The sequence below is a fragment of the Phyllostomus discolor genome, chromosome 8 (genome assembly GCF_004126475.2).
Source record: "Phyllostomus discolor isolate MPI-MPIP mPhyDis1 chromosome 8, mPhyDis1.pri.v3, whole genome shotgun sequence".
Taxonomy (NCBI): Eukaryota; Metazoa; Chordata; class Mammalia; order Chiroptera; family Phyllostomidae; genus Phyllostomus; species Phyllostomus discolor.
The window spans coordinates 17436943-17456247 of NC_040910.2; the positions used below are offsets into that span (position 1 = coordinate 17436943).

At 37.1% G+C, this 19305-nt stretch overlaps 1 protein-coding gene across 1 annotated transcript in view; it reads right to left on the reverse strand.

Annotated features, from left to right (window-relative positions):
* IQCM (IQ motif containing M) overlaps positions 1-19305 on the reverse strand; it is a 235414-nt gene that overhangs the window by 153477 nt on the left and 62632 nt on the right. The window contains exons 7-9 of the mRNA XM_036034456.1: positions 10344-10480; positions 10137-10189; positions 6951-7034 (exon numbers count right to left, since the gene is read on the reverse strand). Coding sequence (XP_035890349.1) covers positions 6951-7034; positions 10137-10189; positions 10344-10480 — 274 coding nt within the window. The remainder of the gene's footprint in view (positions 1-6950; positions 7035-10136; positions 10190-10343; positions 10481-19305) is intronic.

Below are 19305 nucleotides of genomic sequence, written 5' to 3' on the forward strand. Positions count from 1 at the left end.
GAGGGCCCCAATGTTGCATTCAGGGCTCTCCACAGTCAAGTCTATTCTTGCCAGATGTGTTCCCCAAAGAAATATGTTTAGTGTGGACTTATTTGCACAGCTAAGAGCAGTCTCTACATTGTTAGCATAAAACAGGGCAGCGATGGAAGGCTTAGAAGATGCAATTCGGTTTTTCATCTTTACTGGAAGATAAGAAAACAACCTTCTAGTGTATTACTTTTGTTAAGGACATTCATGCATTAGAAATATACATCCGGTTAACTGGAGGTAACTGTCTATGCTGTGATTAATTAATATGTTCTAAAAGTAGAAGAGTGCAGACTGTTAGAATTTCAGGACACATAATATTCATATAATTTCCTTGTCAAAATTCTGATTTTTCTTCATAATATTCATATAATGCCCTTGTCTGAAACAGGGTTGCAATAATGTAGCTTTTGAAAATTTACTTACAAAGAATTTAGCAACAGAAGTTACATGACATAATTCAAGGTGTTTACAGGAAAAATATAAAATTCAATTATTTGTTTAAATGGTAGATATAGAACTAGTCAATAAATAGAAAAATAATTACTAAATATATTTCAGTTATCTAACGGTGCTATGGGCTGAATGTTGTCTCCTCAAAATTTCACCTGTTGACGCCTTGGCACCCACTGTGACTATAGTTAGAGACAGAGACCTGAAAGAAGTAATTAGGTTAAGTGAGGTCATAAGAGTAGGACCCCAATCCTATATGACTAAAAAGATGGGGACACCCATGTGAGGGCACAGCAGGAAGGCAGCTATCTGCACACCAAGCAGAGAGCCAACCCCAAGAAACTCACCCTGCTGACACCTTGATCTTGGACTTGCAGACCAGCAGAACTTGGCTAAGTAAATTTGTTGTTTGAGCCACCCTGCCTGTGGCGTTTTTTATGGCGGCCCATACATACCAATACACATGACGATTCCAGAAGAAAAATAATACAGTGCTATGAACAGAGAGAAAAAGACAGAGAAGGGATGGATGACACAGCACACTCACACCCGGAACAGAACACATCGGGAGATGGAATAAATGCAGACACAAACCCAGACCCTGTGTCATGAAGTTATAAAATAGCATGCTGCAATCATTTAAGAAATTATTGCTAAAGATGTCAGAAATCACAAGTGTTGTCTACTATTTACCTAGAGACACCTGAGAACGTGCCCTGATGAACAGGTGAACTTCAAGTAAAGCCCTGATTCCATTTTCCAGTCAGATTCCCACGCCCCTGTTCAGAAAGCCCTCGTTGAGAAAACTATCAATATGTGATCATGAAATCTCCCTAGGGTTTCTGGATCCTCTAATTGTCACGCTCCTAACAAATGTCTTCATTAGCCATTGGCCTCCATAATATTGTCTTGATATTCTAAGTACCATTACGAAAATAGTTGTTATCACATTTGGGGCAAACCATTGAGATGATTACTTTGGCTATTAGTGCTCTTCAAATAAAAACTAATACACATATTTAGGAGTTAAGGTGATCACCAGATTTATATAAAATATAATAACCAAACTAAAGCAGTGCTTCAGAAAAAAAGATGAATTTTAATAAAGAATTATTTTAGGAATGAAATAGGTCCCTAGTAAAAATGTCACATGTTATATCAAACTTAATCCAATACCTTGCCAGGAAAATGATAATTCAACTCTATGCCCAGTTTTACAAACACTTACGGTACTATATTCCGGAAATGGTGGTCCAGAGAAACTCCGCAAACTGGAGTTTCGAGAAGAATGGAAGGACTTTCTTGACATAATTCCTCTCCAATCGTAGAATGCTTTGTCTGTTAGAAATATCATTGTAGGTTAACACACTTTATTCGGGAAAGGTACACACTGATCATACGGCTTCATGTTACAAAGAGGAAAGTATATCATCTTTATGGCCCCATTATTCTATATTAAAATCGCATCCTGTCATCTAATCAGAAAGAAATGAAGAGATAGCACTGCAGAGGGGCAGATTTCAATTAATTGACTTCCTCACACAGGAAAGCCCTCGTGTTTTTATTGCAGAGAGCGTGCACAGGAAAGATTAATAGGCTCCTTCTAACTCCTTCCTCTTCGAGAACAAAGGAGGCTTAAACAAAGTCATGTTTGTGAATAACACTTAAAAAGTAAAAGGAAAACTCTTTTCCTGTTAATGTAAGTACTTTAAAAGAAAATATACAATTATCATGAAGGAATACAAGTTTTGAAATTGCAAAGTAAATGCAATTATTAAAAATTTTTAATGTAAATAGATTGAAGAGCAAAAGTTTAGCCAGCATATACCCATGTATTTCTTTTTGCCTTGTGCCAGTGGTTACACAGGATTCCTGAAGAAACTGGTTTTTTCTTTTTTTAATGAGAGGGAGATGTAAGATTTGTTTATTTCTCAGGTATGTGAATCATTTTTAAAAGGGAAAAATTCAGTTCAATTCTTCCATCCCAACAAGTCAAAGTACTTTCTCTTTTTTTTCTAATACTTATTCACATACATATCTTCTTTCCAGAAACTGTCAGTTTACCACAGTCCTCCATGGATTGGTTCATTTTATATAAATTTACAGAACACTCAAAAGTAAAAAATTATTTCATTTCCTTGTTTTAATTTATTTACAGATCCCAGGTTAAGTGTAAGGTTAACATGGTAAATTTTATGTTATGTATATTTTACCACAATAAAAAATATATACCCCACTGTCTCCTAAGAAGGCAGTGTAGTAACATATAATATGTGATGTTATCTGAGGGGCATCCTAATCAAATTACACACACATCCTAGCCCAGTTTAATTTTATAAGTATTTCTTGCATTTCAGTCAAAAAGAGTTTCTGCCCTCTATCCAAAAGGTAACATCTTTAAAAGAGGCTCCATAATAAGTTGCATATTTCAATCACAACTTGATATAAACAAATGAAATTTTGAATGGAAGTAAACAAGAATAATGGGAAGATTTAGAAAACCCGAAAAGATTAGTATCTGAGAAGAGGAGAGCAAAGGAAAAGCCATACATGTTATATTTGGGAGGGCTCTTACAAACAAGAGTTCTTCGAAATGTGCTAGTTCTCACCTTTCTTATGAAGCTTTTTTGACTAAACTGAAGCACTCCGACTCACTAACACTATCCCTGGTCCATCCACTTCCCTTAATGAACTTCCAAAATAACTGTTCTCATATATTTTAGATAATTAGACTCTCACCAATCTTCTGTTTAAATATATAAAATCTTCCAGGGCAAGGACAATGTCTTACTTGGAACTTCTCTGGGCTTTTGGTTCATTAGCCAATGTGATTAAGGTAGCTATCTAAACACTGGTGAGCAGGAATTAGCCTCAGGAGGTTAAATCTCACAAGCAAAAGAAATCTTCCTGATCACTAAAGAGCCCAACCCAAAATGACACTAAACATTATACAACTTAATTTGCCAAGAGAGTCCAGAACATTTCAAATATTTTATCTTGTTTACCCATGAAACAGACTCATGTAGTTGAGAAAGCCATGCATTATTTTCTTCAGTCCATAGGTATCAGCCTAGAAAATACAGCTATAACTTTCCCACTACAGGAAGCAGTAAAGCCTCCACTAAAATCCTCAAGGTAATCATTCACACTCTGATGTTATGCTAATGACTCCTCCTCAGAAGCCAGGCACAGAGGATGACGTGCTGCAAATTCTGGTTTATCCCTCAAAGTCAGTCGAAAGTTATAAGCTGATAGTTTGAAGGGTACCAGTCATACATCAAACTAAATCTTCACAAACCCTTCACAGAGCCAACAATCTAGCAGATAATGCCACAGAGAAATAAGGACTCTGAATTCTAGGGGTGAGTGTGTGTGTGTGTGTGTGTGTGTGTACAAGAAAGAGAAAGAGATTGTGGTGGGCAGCAATAAGAATAAAATACTCTAAGATTAAACAGACCTGGGGAAAATGTAATATCAAAGTTTGGAAAGGAACCAAAATGGTTCCATCCGGTTAACCAGGAGGCTTTAGCTAAATAGCTAATAATTTTGAAAGTCAAAAAATTGTTAAACAACTCCCCATATTGATGTCTTCCTGTCTGTCATTTCCTCAATACTTAGAGTATTTTTGAAAAATAGTATACCATAGTTCATGTTAGTTTGTTGTCTTCTGCATATCTTATTTCCCTATCTAGACTTAAAAGTCTTTTACTTCCTTTGTATCCCCCCCGAACTGAATATGATGCTGTGCCCCAAACACATGTTACGTGAATGCCCCTGGGCCAGCGTGGCATTGATTGAAAGGCCAGTCATCAAAACTGCTGAGTGAACTGTTGAGTCCCATACCATGCAACCGACACGAATATCTGAAGAAATGCAAAATTCTTAAAAATGTGGGGTTTCTTTTAGTTCTCCCAAATATTCTTTTTTTCAGTGACCAAATACTATTTTTCTCCAGACCATCTTCCCTCACCTTCATCATCCTGATGTTTAAATGGTAATAGTTTTTAAACATATTTCCGTTGGAACTGGCTTTTTATTTTATTTCCCATTTTTATTCAAATTTATGTAGTTCACAAACAGCCAGTTATTTACACAGGTGAGAGATATCTCTAAAATCTAGTAAGTATCATTATTTAAGAAACTTGGATTTCTCAGATGCCTGATTGAAAATTGATAAGATTGTATACTACAGTGATATTGCCATGAGAATGAGAAAAGAAATAAGGAATACTGCCCTGGCTGGTATAGATCAGTGGATTGAGTGCCAACCTGCAAACCAAAGGGTCGCAGGTTTGATTCCCGGTCAGGACACATGCCTGGGTTGTAGGCCAGGTCCCCATCAAGGAGTGCGAGAGGCAACCATAGATCGATGTTTTTCTCCCTCTCTTTTTCTTTCCTTTCCCCTCTCTAAAAATAAATAAATAAATAAGATCTTTAAAAAAATAAATAAGGCAAGGCAAGGAAAGAAGGGAGGGAGGGAGGGAAGGAAAATTTCTAGCTAGTTAAAATATTCACCACTTCTGTATACTTTATAGTGAGTGACAAGCATTTCCTCCTTATTGTAAATGGATAGATTAGTCCAAGTCACCTTAACAGCAGCTGAAGATCCAAAACCCATAAAAGTCACACTTTTCAAATATACTGTTTCAGAAACTAAAGATTAATAAGAAATAGTGTATGCAACTGCCTGATGCACAGCTGAAAAAGTCCAAATGAAGTGTGGTATGTCTTTATGAGGACATGATAGAGCCCAAGACACCGCTGGCTTCTGTGGTCCACGGTCCCGAGAGCCTCTTTTATGCCAAGCTTGTTGTTTCCCTTTTATCAATTCCCTTGTAACAATTAATTCTTTAAGTTAATTGCACATGCAGTTTTAAACTATAGGTAATTACAAACAATTAATAGTTAGGAGACAGAATTAGCAGTTCTTGGTCTGATTATCTATATAATTAAAAGGGGTGGTAAACTGGAGTTGACAAATAGCATCTTAATCACTTGAATAATCAAACCCCAGAAGCCTGCTTAGGCAGCTGAATTCCATCTGTTTTATTAGTTCAGATTTTAGAATCAGTGGCTGAAATGTCCATTTAAATCAATTCATGTTGTTCATTTATTAGCAAAAACGAACAACATGTACTTTAAAGTGACCAACTATGTACCTTCCTTCATTTGTTTATACTGAGCTGTTTCCACAAGGATTCAGTAAAAATGTTCAACGAGTTAGCTATGTATATCTACCGAACACCAGTTAATATTCATGACTCCCAAATATTATGTTTAAAAAAATTGAAGAAATGTAGATAACTCCTTTTGAACTACATCTATTTAATATTTTAAAATGTGTGCTAACTGATGGCAAGTAAGACTTACCTTTCATCCTTTTGCTGGCTCTCTGTGGAGACCAGTTGTCTGTAGATACTATTGGGTTGGCCAAAAGTCTGTTTAGTTTCTTCCATAAAATAAAAGACACATTTTTCATTTTCATAACTTTATGGATTTGGATATTGTGAGTATGTTGGCTATCTCCCACTATTGGCTTCTGGTGAATAGAGGCCAGGGGGGCTGCTAAACATCTTCCAATGCATAAGACAGTCCCACAGCAAAGAATTATTGGGCCAAAATGTCAATAATACCAAGAAACTTTGCAAACCACTTTTGACACATTTGATCAGTCACAGCACCTTTTCCACACACTGCACAATCTTTTTTTTTTTTTTGCTTTTCAGTTGCATTTTTACCTTTCTTGAAATAATAAGGCATATATGCTGAAAATGAATATTTTTGTCCCATCTTCAATATTAAAATGGCTGCACAGAACTTCACCAATTTTGATGTTTTTTTAATGCATGCTGATATGACAGCTGTCACAATACAATCTAACAAAATTGTTTTGAATGAAGTTAAAGACAGCGAAGCACTACTAGAGCCATCATATGGAAAAAACTAAATGAACATTTTGACCAAGCCAATAAAAGCAGGATAAGTTTAATGTGAGTTAAAAAGCAAGGAAGAAAAAGAAAACATGAGAACTTTTTTCTGATTAGGATGTAAGACAGAACAGCGGCATCACTGTTGCATAATATCTTTCTGAATTGTCAAGTATTTGAACAAGTTTAGCAAATGCTTCCAAGCTAATAGTGAACAAAAAACACTCAAAGAAATTCATGATTTCTGGCTCATTGTGGCTTGTTACTTTCAGCTATAAGCAGCATCCCGACAGCCCCACTAAAATACCACAACTCTAAAGGAAGAGACGGAAATCTTAAGGTCACAAAAAATTAAGTCTAACCATCCGCCAATTTGCAGATGAGGGAAAAATGTTCTTTAATTAGGATGTTGAATTGAGGAAAGCAATCAATGGTCTTTGCATAATAATAAAAGCCCTATCCCACCTGAAAGATGTTAGAAAGAGTCTTAACACCTCCCAAGGAATAAAAATAAAGAAAAAAGAACAAAAGAACAAAAATTACTTCTCCATAACGTGGGTGCTGCATTGGAAGATCCACTTCCTTCTCTATATCCTCATCTACCACAATCCACTTGGACAGAACAGGCTTAAAAAAAAAAAAAAACAGCTAGCAGAGGAAGCAATCCAGACTGCAGCAGTGCCAGGATTTAATACAGTTCTATTGTAAGTGAAGAGCTCTGTTCACAGGGTGGAACTGGCAGGTCTCGATAACAATGCATAATGGGTGTTGTAATTTTTACATGCTGAATAGCAAAATATAATAAAAAATGAAGGAGTGGAATTGGAAAGCCCCTAGCTCAGCAGAGCCAGGCTGCTCCAGGGGAGATGTTTGCAGATTACTGGGAATTAGGTGGAGAAGTGAGTATTGGCTCCTGCTCACCAGATACAGAACTAGGAAACGTAATAGATGCACCCAAGGAACTGTAGAACAGAATTGAGAAGAATCCACATGTCCTATTTGTAATCCTTGTTTTGCACACATCGATCTCTCCTTATTTAGGGCAGAGTAAACACACTGGGGCCTGCATTAATCCTGGCAATGCTCGCTAACATTTACTGAGGACCTGGATTGTTAAATACTTTACACACATGATTCTGCACAGTAACCCTAACAGGTGGGTGCTGAGTTTATCCCAAGTTTAATAGAGGAGAAAACAAAATCAAGTCACATGCCTAAATTCAGACAGCTGGTAAGTGGTTGTGTGAACCCAGGTCACTAGGACTTTGAAGGACATGTGACAGTGACACAAGGGGAAAGGTCCCTGTGGTAGACTGAATGAACAACGGCCCCAAAGATACTCAGGTCCTAGTCCCTGAAACCTGTAAATGTGGGCTTTTATGCCAAGAGGAACTTTGCAGATATTATCAAAATAAGAATCGTCAATGATCCAGGTTGGTCTACATGTACTCACACGTACGTGTGCCTACAAGAGACTTCACTGCAGAAGAGGAGAAAGAGATCTGGTGACCGGAGAGCAAGACTGCAGGGAACTGAGGAAGAGACCACAGCAAAGAAACACAAGCAGTACTTGGAAGCTAGAAAAGGCAAAAACCCAAATCTTTCCCTGGGTGCAAAAAGGATTCAGTTCTGTGGTTCAGATATCTTGACTGAGTCCAGTGAAATCAATTCTGGCCTCTAGAACTTAAGAGAATAAATCGGTGTTGTTTCAAATTATCAAGTTTGTGGTAAATTGTTAGAGAGTAGCCCTGGTAAACTAATACAGTTTTTAATTCTGAAAATTTAGTAAAAGACTTTTAAGCCGTAAAAGATTCTACTAGACCCAGAAAAAATTTTAGAAAAGTGTTGGCATTCTCACTGTATTATAACGAAACAACTCCTTAAAGTAGAAGACAAAAGCAATAAGGAAAAAATTAACTAAAATATTAAAAAATAACACTTATAAGGCAAATAAAAATTGAAACGAGAGCCTTTAAAAAGGCAGAAATATAAGAAAACCAAAGATACAGTGGCTGAATTAAAATGTACTTCAGAATTGTAGGGATGCTATAGACAGTACAGAATATCAAATGACTGGATTTGGCAAGCAGTCCTAAAATGCAGAAGAAAAGTGTCCAAAGATGAAAATTACAAGAGAGAAGATTATAGATTAAAGAGGAGAAAAGAATAAATATCTGTCAAAGGAGTCATACACATTACTGAGGATGAAACCAGAACAATCAGAAATAAAGAAAACATACACGATTGAATAATAATTTCCTGAGCTGAAGAAAAGATGTACATCTTTTGGGGGTTCATTGTTATTTAGGAAAAATTAATTAAAAGAGATTTGTATGCAAGTACATTCTACAAAATCACAAGAATAAGACAATGTAAATTATAGGAATACAAAAATATTCATACATATTTAGAAAGGAAACATTTCAGACGTGTAAAACTATGTTTGCTCCCAAATTTCTTCCAAGTAACAGCCAAAGGATCCATAAATAGTAGAATACCACTAACCAAATATCCAGGAAAAGAAAAGTTGTGAAATAAAAATTTTATAACCAAACTGTCTTCCATGTATAAAGGTCAGAAAAAAATACATTCTCAAATATACCAACACCCTGAAAATCTCAGAAAAAATCTTGATTTTTGTTTTTTGTTTAGACAAATAAACACTTATCTGAAGAGCAAGACATGAATCAAAATGAAGGATGAGAGAGTTTAGAAACCATGGTGTAAGGGTACAAGCCGTTCCTCCAGTAACCAGTGCACACAATTCTATAGAGTCACATGTCGTCACCTGGAGTCCACAGTCGGGACTTAAAACTTACTCCTGCTTTACCTCATAGTTTCTTTTCTGCTTATTCTACTTTCCCAGGAACCAAACAAGTTATTGACTAGAGTATAGACTTTGAACCCACAGTTTAAAGGAAACAGCCTTTCAAATGGAATCTTAGTCTGCGATGACCCAAAACAATGACCAATAACTGTTGTCTGTCATGCACTTACAATGGCTAAATGCTTGGAACACGTACCCAGAGACCCAGTAAACAAGATAAGAATAACTGAGAACAACATATTGGCTATTCCATTTTCACAGAACCTAAATAATTTCTCCCTTTTGAAAATTAAGATGGAAATCACCTGAATCATGAATATTTTACATCATAGGAACAACCTCTGAGGGCTGCTATGGCACCCTGTTGTTTAACAACAATGACGACAATGACAACACACACACACACACACACACACACACACTCCTGGAAAACAGATTGTAGGAAATACACCAGAATTTATCAGCCAGTATCTCTGGGTGTGGAATAATAGAGGATTGTCTTTTTTTTGTGATAGTGTTCTGTATTTTCCAAGTTTTCTGTAAATAATAACTAACTATATTTTAGAGAAAAGCGTATTTAAAGTAGGCTATATAATTTTATGTAAAAACAGATAAAATTATGTAGAAAACTATGAACAAAAGCAAACTCTGGAGAAAGCATCACAGAACTTTGGGGACATGAACTTCTAGGGAGCCATGAGATTGAGACTAAATTACACCTCTTTTCCTAAGAAGGACATTTCATAGTTATGAGAAGAAAATACTACTTAAACTCCTTCTAACATATATACCAAAATAAATGTTTTCTTTAAATTTGCCCTCAATGACTTCAACATTTGGGGGGTAGGGGCAGAAAGCAGGTAGGTGGGGAGCCACAACATCTTGAAAGAGTCAAAACTTACTGCATGTTCCCCGCCCCGGAAGTCAGAGACCGTCTGCAGTGCCGTGAGGAGCTCTGGGAAAACGGTGGTTCTCAGGCTTAGAAAGTAAAGATTCCTGATGATCTAGAGCAGGAGCCTGGATACCAGAACTGTCACAGACTCACTTCTGCAGTGCAGAGGCGGCTAGGTGAAGATGTGACCTGAAAATGCCTCCTGATGGCAGCTCACCTGCCACCTTAGCCAGAAAGCGCTGACAAGTGCAGCCCCTGCTGGCGGCAGACCGCGCACTCCGGGAGGCCCGGCCGCGCCTGCTGCTCTGTTCTACCCTCTGCACGGTGACCGCAAGGTCTGGTACAGAATATGTGCTAATAATTGGGAACAAATGGATTTTAAAGTGAGCAGGATTGTGCACTTTTTTACAGAAGAAAATGATGTTAGATGTTTATAGGCAAAAATAAAAAGTAAAAAAAGACAGCGGTCTGAGAGGAAAGTGGATATTGGGAGACAGTTCAGTGGCCATGTGCTGCTCTCCACTCCCTCCCCCTGCAGAAGAAAGTAACGAGCCTTTTTATTATGTCTCATATAATTCCAAATTTTTTAAAATTAATTCTTCAGGTTTATTATATGTTGATGTTTGGACCATATGGATCTCACCTATTTTAGTCAAGGTCTTGGCTCCCACACTCCTCCATGCTTGATGAAAATGAAAATTTGGGAAGTCAAGTTGTCAGTAAGACAAGTCTTTTAATATTCATATTGTTATGTAACATCGACCTTAGAGTTCCCTTCATAAGGAACTAAGCTGAACTATGCCAAAAGATTCTTTCACAAAAATGTTTACTATAGAATTATTTATAATAATTATGCAGAAGTGAGTTAACTCTGCGAACTTGAGACTGGTTTCTTTGAAAGGCAGCCTTGCAAAGTTCACCCTTAACTGGCATCTGGGAACTTGGCAGGTAAATAGTTCCCTTCACCGATGTAATACTTTCCCTAAAAGACAAGGGTGTATCTCTACGTCTAGACTGTGCAAACATTAGTGTTTACACAGAAGAATATTGGAACATGCTGAGCAGAGGATGCCTCTGTCACCACTCCCCAGCCAAAGCCTGGGCTGCCATCTCCAATGAGCTTCCCCAGAACACAACACTTCACAAACATCGTGACACATGGCTGGAAGCATTAGGTGCACCTGTGAGACTCACTGGACAGGGACTTGTAAAAGCTTGCCCCAGGTTTGCTTTGGACCTCACCCCATGTGCCTTTTCCCTTTCTTCATTTTGCTTGGTATCCTTTCACTGTAATAAACCCTAGCTGTGAGTATAGCTGTATACCGAGTCCCGTGTATCCTCCCAGCAAATCCCTGAGCCTGGGGGTGGTCTGAGGAACCCACAGCACAATAATAGCATTGGAAATACCGTAAATGTCCAGGAATGAAAGATCGGTGAAGTAAATTACAGTACATAAGTGCACTGGATTGTTTTATAAAAACAAAAATTTTGATTATGAAGATTTTTACAAGATAATTAATTGCAATACAGAAAATTGAAAATATTACATACCTAATGTTTTTAATTATGAAGAAAACATCCATAAACAAAATGACTAAACAAAAAATATACCAATATGCTGAAAGTGATAGTTTCTGGTTTGATCAAAATTTTGCCTGTATTCTATTTTTATCTCTTGCTCTGACTTGGCTGAATGTGGGGTTCCTAAATCCTAAGTACCTGACTTTGGAGGAAAGCTATCCTAACTGGGTTATTTTTATACCCGTTGCTGAAGGACTTGACCTATGGTTTAGCTGTGAAACTGGACTTGTTGCCGGAGCTTTAGAGGGTTGGATGAGGAACCCGTTCATGAGCCTGAGATGGACACAGCTGAGGGGACACGAGAGGGTAACTGCACTGAACAGTTGGGCTCCAGCTCCGCCCAGCTTGGTCTCCACACCACATGGAAACACTGTGACACAATCAAATCTCACTTTTTAACAGTTTAAGTGCTAAGTGAATGAACAGAAGCAGAGTCAGCACCTTCCCCACTTCTCTCCAAAGCAGGCAGGGAGTCCCAGTGCTGAGAAATCTGGACCACAGAGCGACTGCGGGGTGAGGGATGGCTTCCCACAAAGCCATCACACCCATGTGCCGCCACTAGAGGAAAGAGCGCCGGCCACTCCCTTTCAGCCGTCAGGAGCCTGATCGGAGCATTTGGCTTTCCAGACGATCTCTAGTGGAGACACACTTGCTTTGTAATATAAGAGGATGATTAAGCTTTAGTAAACAAAACCTATCTACCAAATGTTTTGTCACAAATCTTTGGCATTTTATTTATTCACGGGTCATGCACGAGCTAGAATTACTGTGTGAATCCTGGAATCGGCTGGCCTTTTTAGAAAATAAAAACAAGAATCTAATTCCCTAAGGAAGATAGTTAATTTTAGTTATTTCCATCTGCCTTTGATGAGTGGCTTGGCCAAAGATTGAAGTTCATTAATGTATCATTGTCTTTACTACCAGCTCATTAAAGCAATGCATTCAAGGGAGGAAATAAGACTTTGGTGGCAAAAACAAAAAGATAATTACAGAAGAGTATTTTAGCTCTGCTTATGTCTGTGTGTTCATTCCAAATGTTTTACTCCACTCCGTTCTACACTCCTAGTCATGGCTAAGAGAGAGCTAGCTCGTCACCGTGTAAGAAAGAGACCATATATGATTGCTGGCAACTCAACAAAATTACGGGTAGAGTACTGTAGAGAATTAAATTAAAAATTCATGTAACTGCAGAGATTCACAAAGACCAAGTCCAGAAAGCGACAGCAAATATCACATATAAATATAACAAACAAGATTAGTGAAATAACCTAACAAGAACTTTTCATTATGATGATTAACAGTTGACAAGTATTGGGTTTAAGGATTAGCCAGTTTCTACCTGTTCTTTTCAGTCCTGTCAATCATCATTAGAAAGGAAGCAAAGATAAAACATAAATGCTTCTCCTTGTTAAAAATGTAAGTAAAAATCCGAGTTCTGAGTGAATGATAAAAAAATCTGAATATTAATGTGTTAAATGTTATCTACAAAGCTCGGTAACCATGTGGACCCTGTTTCCATTATTACTAATAAGTGGAAATTGACTGCATTAATAAAATACTTCACAGATGCTCTGTCTTCTTACTCCTACACATCAACAGATCAAATTCAACAAAATTTGGTTCCCTTCAGAAACATAATAGGTATTACATAGCAGCAACTTTAAGATTAACTGAGGACAAAATTAAGTGTATTTATTAATGTATCTTGTTCGTTCTGCTACCTATGATGTCCAAACATGAATCTTTCTTCTAGTTAAAGTACTCTCCTCGCCTCAGCCTGAGAGAGTATGGGGCCCCCATCGTCTGCCTGTGCCCCTTGTCTCCACCTATGGTAGTTGATTCTGTGTGTCGGCTTGTCTAGGCACAGCGTCCAGAAACTTGTCAAACATATGTGGTTGTTGCTGTGAAGGTGTTTTTATATGAGATTAACACTTAAATCTACTCTGAGTAAAGCAGATTGACCTTCATAATGTGCGTGGGCTTCCTCCAATCAGTTACAGGCCTTACAAAGAGAGACAGACCTTCCTTGGAGAAGAGAGAATTCTGCCAGCAGACTGCCTTCAGTCTTAAGCTGCAACATCACCTTTTCCCTGCTCTCGAGCCTGACAGTCCCACTGCAGATTTGAACTTGCTAGCCTCTACATAAATAAACAGCTAGTGGTAAAATAAATCTCCCCATACACTGTGGGGTGGAGAGAGGGAAAGGGAGGTTCATTTTAAGAAATCATATGTGGAGAGAGACAAAGGATATAAAAATCTGTTTACCTACATGTCTATCTATACCTATAATAGACATGAATCTATGTCTGTACCCATATGTACAGAGAAGACCTTCCTGATTCTGCTTCTCAGGAGAACCCCTCGCAACACATCCTGCCAGTCTCCACCTTTCCAAAGTATGTCTAAATCTCAAGGCCAAGCTGTAGAGCCATCAGCTTTTTCTCTCTATTCATGAAAGTGTATTGGAATTAAACGGAATGTGACTGGCATGATTACAAAAATAACTTCAAGTCCACTCTAATTATTAAAAATTTAATTCATTTTCCAAGTTCTGTCTTTTCAGTATTAAGAAAAGTATGCCTTGCAATCCCTTCCCTGGTCTGACACACCAACATGGATACCCACAGGGCTGAGAACTACTCACCCCCCGCCCCACTGGGACAGCAGGCACCTCAGTGACTGTAGGGGGGTTACCTTTGCTTTGAGTCTTAATGCAGTCACAAGACTGTGACTTATTTATAAGGCATGACAGGTGTCTAAAATCTATTTATGAATTCTTATACATCTAGCAGAGCATTTTGTATGCTCAGTTTTCAAAACCTTAAAAAAAAAACCTTTAAACAACATTCCCTTGCCTTAACAAATTCAGAAGGTATCTTCATTTCCATTGTGGATACTTATGACAAATGTCTTTATCCCTGTAAAAGATGGAACCAGAAGGATGCAATAACTCTATCTCCATTTGAATAAAGCCTTTATCAAAATACAATAAAAAATGTGGAATTTGAACAATTACTGGGTATTAGTTGATATCAATGCTATTAATTTTTAGATGAGATAATGATATTTTGGTTGTGCTTTAAAATTTGATTCCTTATAGTTTATAATAAAAATGAAAAAACATTTATGAATGGATAACAAGGAATTTGCTTCAAATAACCCAAGCTGACAAGGAAACTGAGTGGGTATGTGAATGAGATGGCCATAAGTTCCTAGTTAGAGAAGCTGGCTGATGGGTATTTTATTCATTTTTCTATATATTTATGTTTTCCATTATAAAATGATTTCATCTGTTTATTCCAAAATGCATAACCTCTTATTATGCCACAAAATAAATGTGAATTAAGTAGCTAATCATCAGGAAGAGAGAGCAGGCCACAAAGCAAAACATGAATAAAATACTTTTCTATCTGGCAGGATCTGATATTTTTTTTAAAAAAGGAGGAATAGAATTAGACAATAAAATCAAGGAAACTCATCTAAGCAAGTCCCCCACACAGTATTTTTGTTGAAAGCACTGTAAAATCCTAGGCCAGAACTTTCCTCGGGTAAAGCAGAGCATCAGAAACCTGGTCGTTGTTCCTCACCTCCACTAGAACACCAGCACTACAAGGTCAGCTGCTTTTGTTATCTTCCCAGTGTCTTTCCAGCAAGAGCATTCACAGCAAGGACTCATTAGACATCTCTCAGTTGTCCCTGTATATAAGCCTATGCTCTGACTACTACCACAGACCATGGACTCTTACCAGTATTATACTATTGGTATGAAAATTCATCTAAGATTCAGGTTTTAATTATGTACCATATTTTGCCTTGCATAATGGGCTCCTGTATAATATGCACACACATTTCAGGGGGAAAAAGTTTCATTTTAACTTTTTACTCAATTTTTTTATTTATTTACATTTAGAAACAAAACTGATTATTATATTCTAGAGTATTACTTTGCATACAGATATAATTATTGCTTTCTAGAGATATACTTTTATTGCATAAGTATACATAAAAGAATTAAAAACACATAGGGAATTAGTACTACCCATGTATAATGCACATGCTTATTTTTCCCTCAAAAATTTGGGCAAAAAGTGAATTATACACAGTAAAATACAGTATGCTCCCCTACGAAAATTATTTGCCAGTAACACATCTATTTGTGATGTTAAAAATAGATTTTATATACACCATTTTATTTTAGTCTCATATCGAATGAGAAATAGATGAAACAGGGATTACCTCTCCCATTTTATATGTATCAGTCAGCTGAGAATCCAATCCTGTTTTTTAACTCATGATCCTTCACTCTTTCAACCAAAGAAGTATCTGTATGTTCTTTTTAACTCAGGAAAAGTTAGGATATCATTTTCATTCAGTATCAATACTAGAAAGACAGGAAACAGATTCTGAGATGCTGGCCAAAGAATGAGAGAGAGGAAATCAAACCCATCTTGTGGGCTTTTCAGTGCAATATTAAGAAATATCATTTTAAAATCTTAAAAGGTATGTAGTGATCATTTTAAATATAAAATCATTCTCACTCTAACAATGAGAATAAGCCAGCCTACAAAAAAAAATTTGTGTGTGTCAATCAGAGAGCTGAGGTCACAAGGAAACCCGGTGAGTGGCAATACCAACCCACCTTGGGAAAACCATGGGAGGAAGAGGTGACCACCCCAGAGGCAGGCAAGAGGAAAAAGCTAAAAGTTTCATAAATCGTTAAAGGTCAAATGTGGACTCACTAAATAGTAGAGAGGCCTCAGAAGTGCAGACACCTGGGGTGTCCACATCCACTCTCCTACTCTTTCCTAAAGGTTCCCACTGAATGCAGATGAGAAAGATTGGTGTCGGCAGGAAATCTGAGAGTCCCCCTCTGTGGTGCAGGTGCATGGGGATAGCCTAGGCTTGGAGATGGACCACAAGGAGCTAGAGAAGGCTATCCCCAAACCAGACACCGTGTGAGAGCAAGGCGGTGACTGGCTGCTGCCCGGGGGCAGGCAGGAAACTCAGCTCACTTTATAAAGTCATTGTAACCTGATAGCACAGACAGATGAGGGTAGTACAAGAAAGGAAAATTGCACACCCATGTTCTTCATGAACACAGATGCAAACATCTTTAACAAGATATTAGCAAATTCAATCCATCAATATGAAAAGCATAATAAATCCTGATCAATTAGGTGCAGTTCAAAAATATAAAGTTTCTTTTACATATGAAAATTAATTGGTGTAAAGAAAGAAGGAGCTCCTACCCTGCTTGACAGCATGGATGGGTCTGGAGAACATTATGCTAAGTGAAGTAAGCCAGATGGTGAAACACAAATACCATATGATCTCACCTATAAGTGGAACCTAATCAACAACACAAACAAGCAAGCAAAATAGAACCAGAGACATGGAAATAAAGAACAAATTGACAGTAACCAGAGGGGAGGGGTGAGAGGGATAATGAGGAAAAATAGGGAAGGGTCATCAAGGAACATGTATAAAGGACCCAAAGACAATGGGGGCAGGTTGCAGGGCAGGGGGAGAGTAATCGGGAGAAAGGGGGACAACTGTAATTGAACAACAATAAGAAAAAAGAAAATTGATTAGTATAATTTGCTATAGTAATACATTGAAAGAAAAATCAAATCATTATTTAAGTACATGTATAAAAAACATTTTACAAAATTCAACAATCATTATCATTAAAATTTTTACAGCAAACTAGGAAAAATGAAAACTTCCTAATCCTTACACAGTGAACCTACAAAAGATTATAGCTAATATCATGCATGATGGTGAGATATTGAATGCCTAAGCCTAAGATATGAAACAGGACAGGATGTCTGTAATCAGCAATGTGCTGGATTTTCTAACCAGTGCAGTAAAATAGGACAAAGATATAAAAGAAGGCATACGGTTTGGGAAGAAAAAAGAAAAGCCGCCCTTGTCAGAATAACATGACTATGTATGTAGAAATTTCTAGGGAATCAGAAAGAAAACTGGTAGAGCTAGTTAAATAAATTTATCACTGTTGCAGTGTATAATGCAATTAAAAATCAATGTATTCTACTGTGTACAGTATCATGAATAGTTTGTAAAAAGAATTAAACATCATCATTTGCAATAGCTTCAAAACTAAAGTATTAAAGACAAATTTTAAAGACAGTATGTAAAACTTTACATAAATATATAATTTATGAAATGTAAAATATTGCTGAGAAAGTACAAGAAATAAATAAATGAAGAGATACACTATGCTCAAGGATTGAAAATTTAAGATTATTGCGGATCTGGATGTGAGGGTGATCTGGCTGCGACATCTGTCACCCCACTCATTGATCACCAGGGCTGATTCGGCTGATCTGGCTGGTGTGGCGGGTGTCCCCTTCCTCCCTCACCGATCCTTGTGCATCCCTCCTGAAGCTGCACGTACGGTCGAAGAGGACGACCTTCCCAACTAGAGGGGAGGACAGGTCTTCCGTCAAGGGTATACGAGCAGCTGCACTCCCCTGCTAGAACCTCCAAACAAGCTCTCAAGATTATTGTGGATCCGTATCCCTCAGTTAATATAGTTTCAAAGTAATGCCAATTTAACAGCTATAACAAGTCTCACATGTTTCTCATATTTACCATGACACATAGATAAAAGAGGGATTTTTCTCCCCGACCACTATAAATCAAATGAAGCTATGGTTTAACCTTCTTTTACTATTTTTCCTTATCTTGCTTGAAATTCCTGTTTTCTTGTTTAACCATTTTCCTCTTTGATTCCTTAAATTCTAACCACATTTTCCAACTCGATACCATCTTCATTTAAGGCCTTTGCTTTAGTTAAGACTTTCACACTCAAAATCCTATCTATTTTTAATTATGTACTATTTCAGAAACACTAAACACTGAAAAAATTATAAACACCATTTTAAAAATTCATGTTTTACAAATTATATGTGCAAAAACACTTTCATTCACATACGCTTTAATGAAAATAATTGGGGGTAATTAAGAAAATGAAAAACATAAGCATTCTTTTTAATAGTCTGTGTGTTTTATCTTTTTATTAGTGGAAAATAAATAGTCTCATTTTTAACACAGAGAAAATGCATCGGTCTTTGAAATATTTCTCAAATATATTTCCAAACCAAATTTTGCCCAACAGAGGAATTTAAACCAAAAATTAGAGACCTAGCAAAAGGAAACTTCATAATACTTATCTTTATTTCTATGTTTTAGCCTTCTATTCCTTAAATCAGATGAGCTTGCAAAATATTCTATGGCATATGTATAATTTTCTATGGTCATGAATTATTAATTCCAATTTTTAAAACTTAGGCCAGAGAAACAACCTTAGGTGTAAAAAAGAAATTGCAAATCTTGTTGGAAAACTGCCTTTAAAAGAAGGCAAATTAAAGAATAAGTAAGCTCTCACTTTCTTCGTATTCTAAAAATTAGTTCAAAAGTCACTGTAAATAAATCAACCAACATTAAAATGTTGGCTCTTTATGGACAAAGATAAATTCTCAGTGTGCATACTCAAGAAGAAAGAGTCCAAATAGTGAGTGTGGAGAAAAATCACCTTCATAAAAGGCTCTCACAGAGATTTGCTTTATAGGACT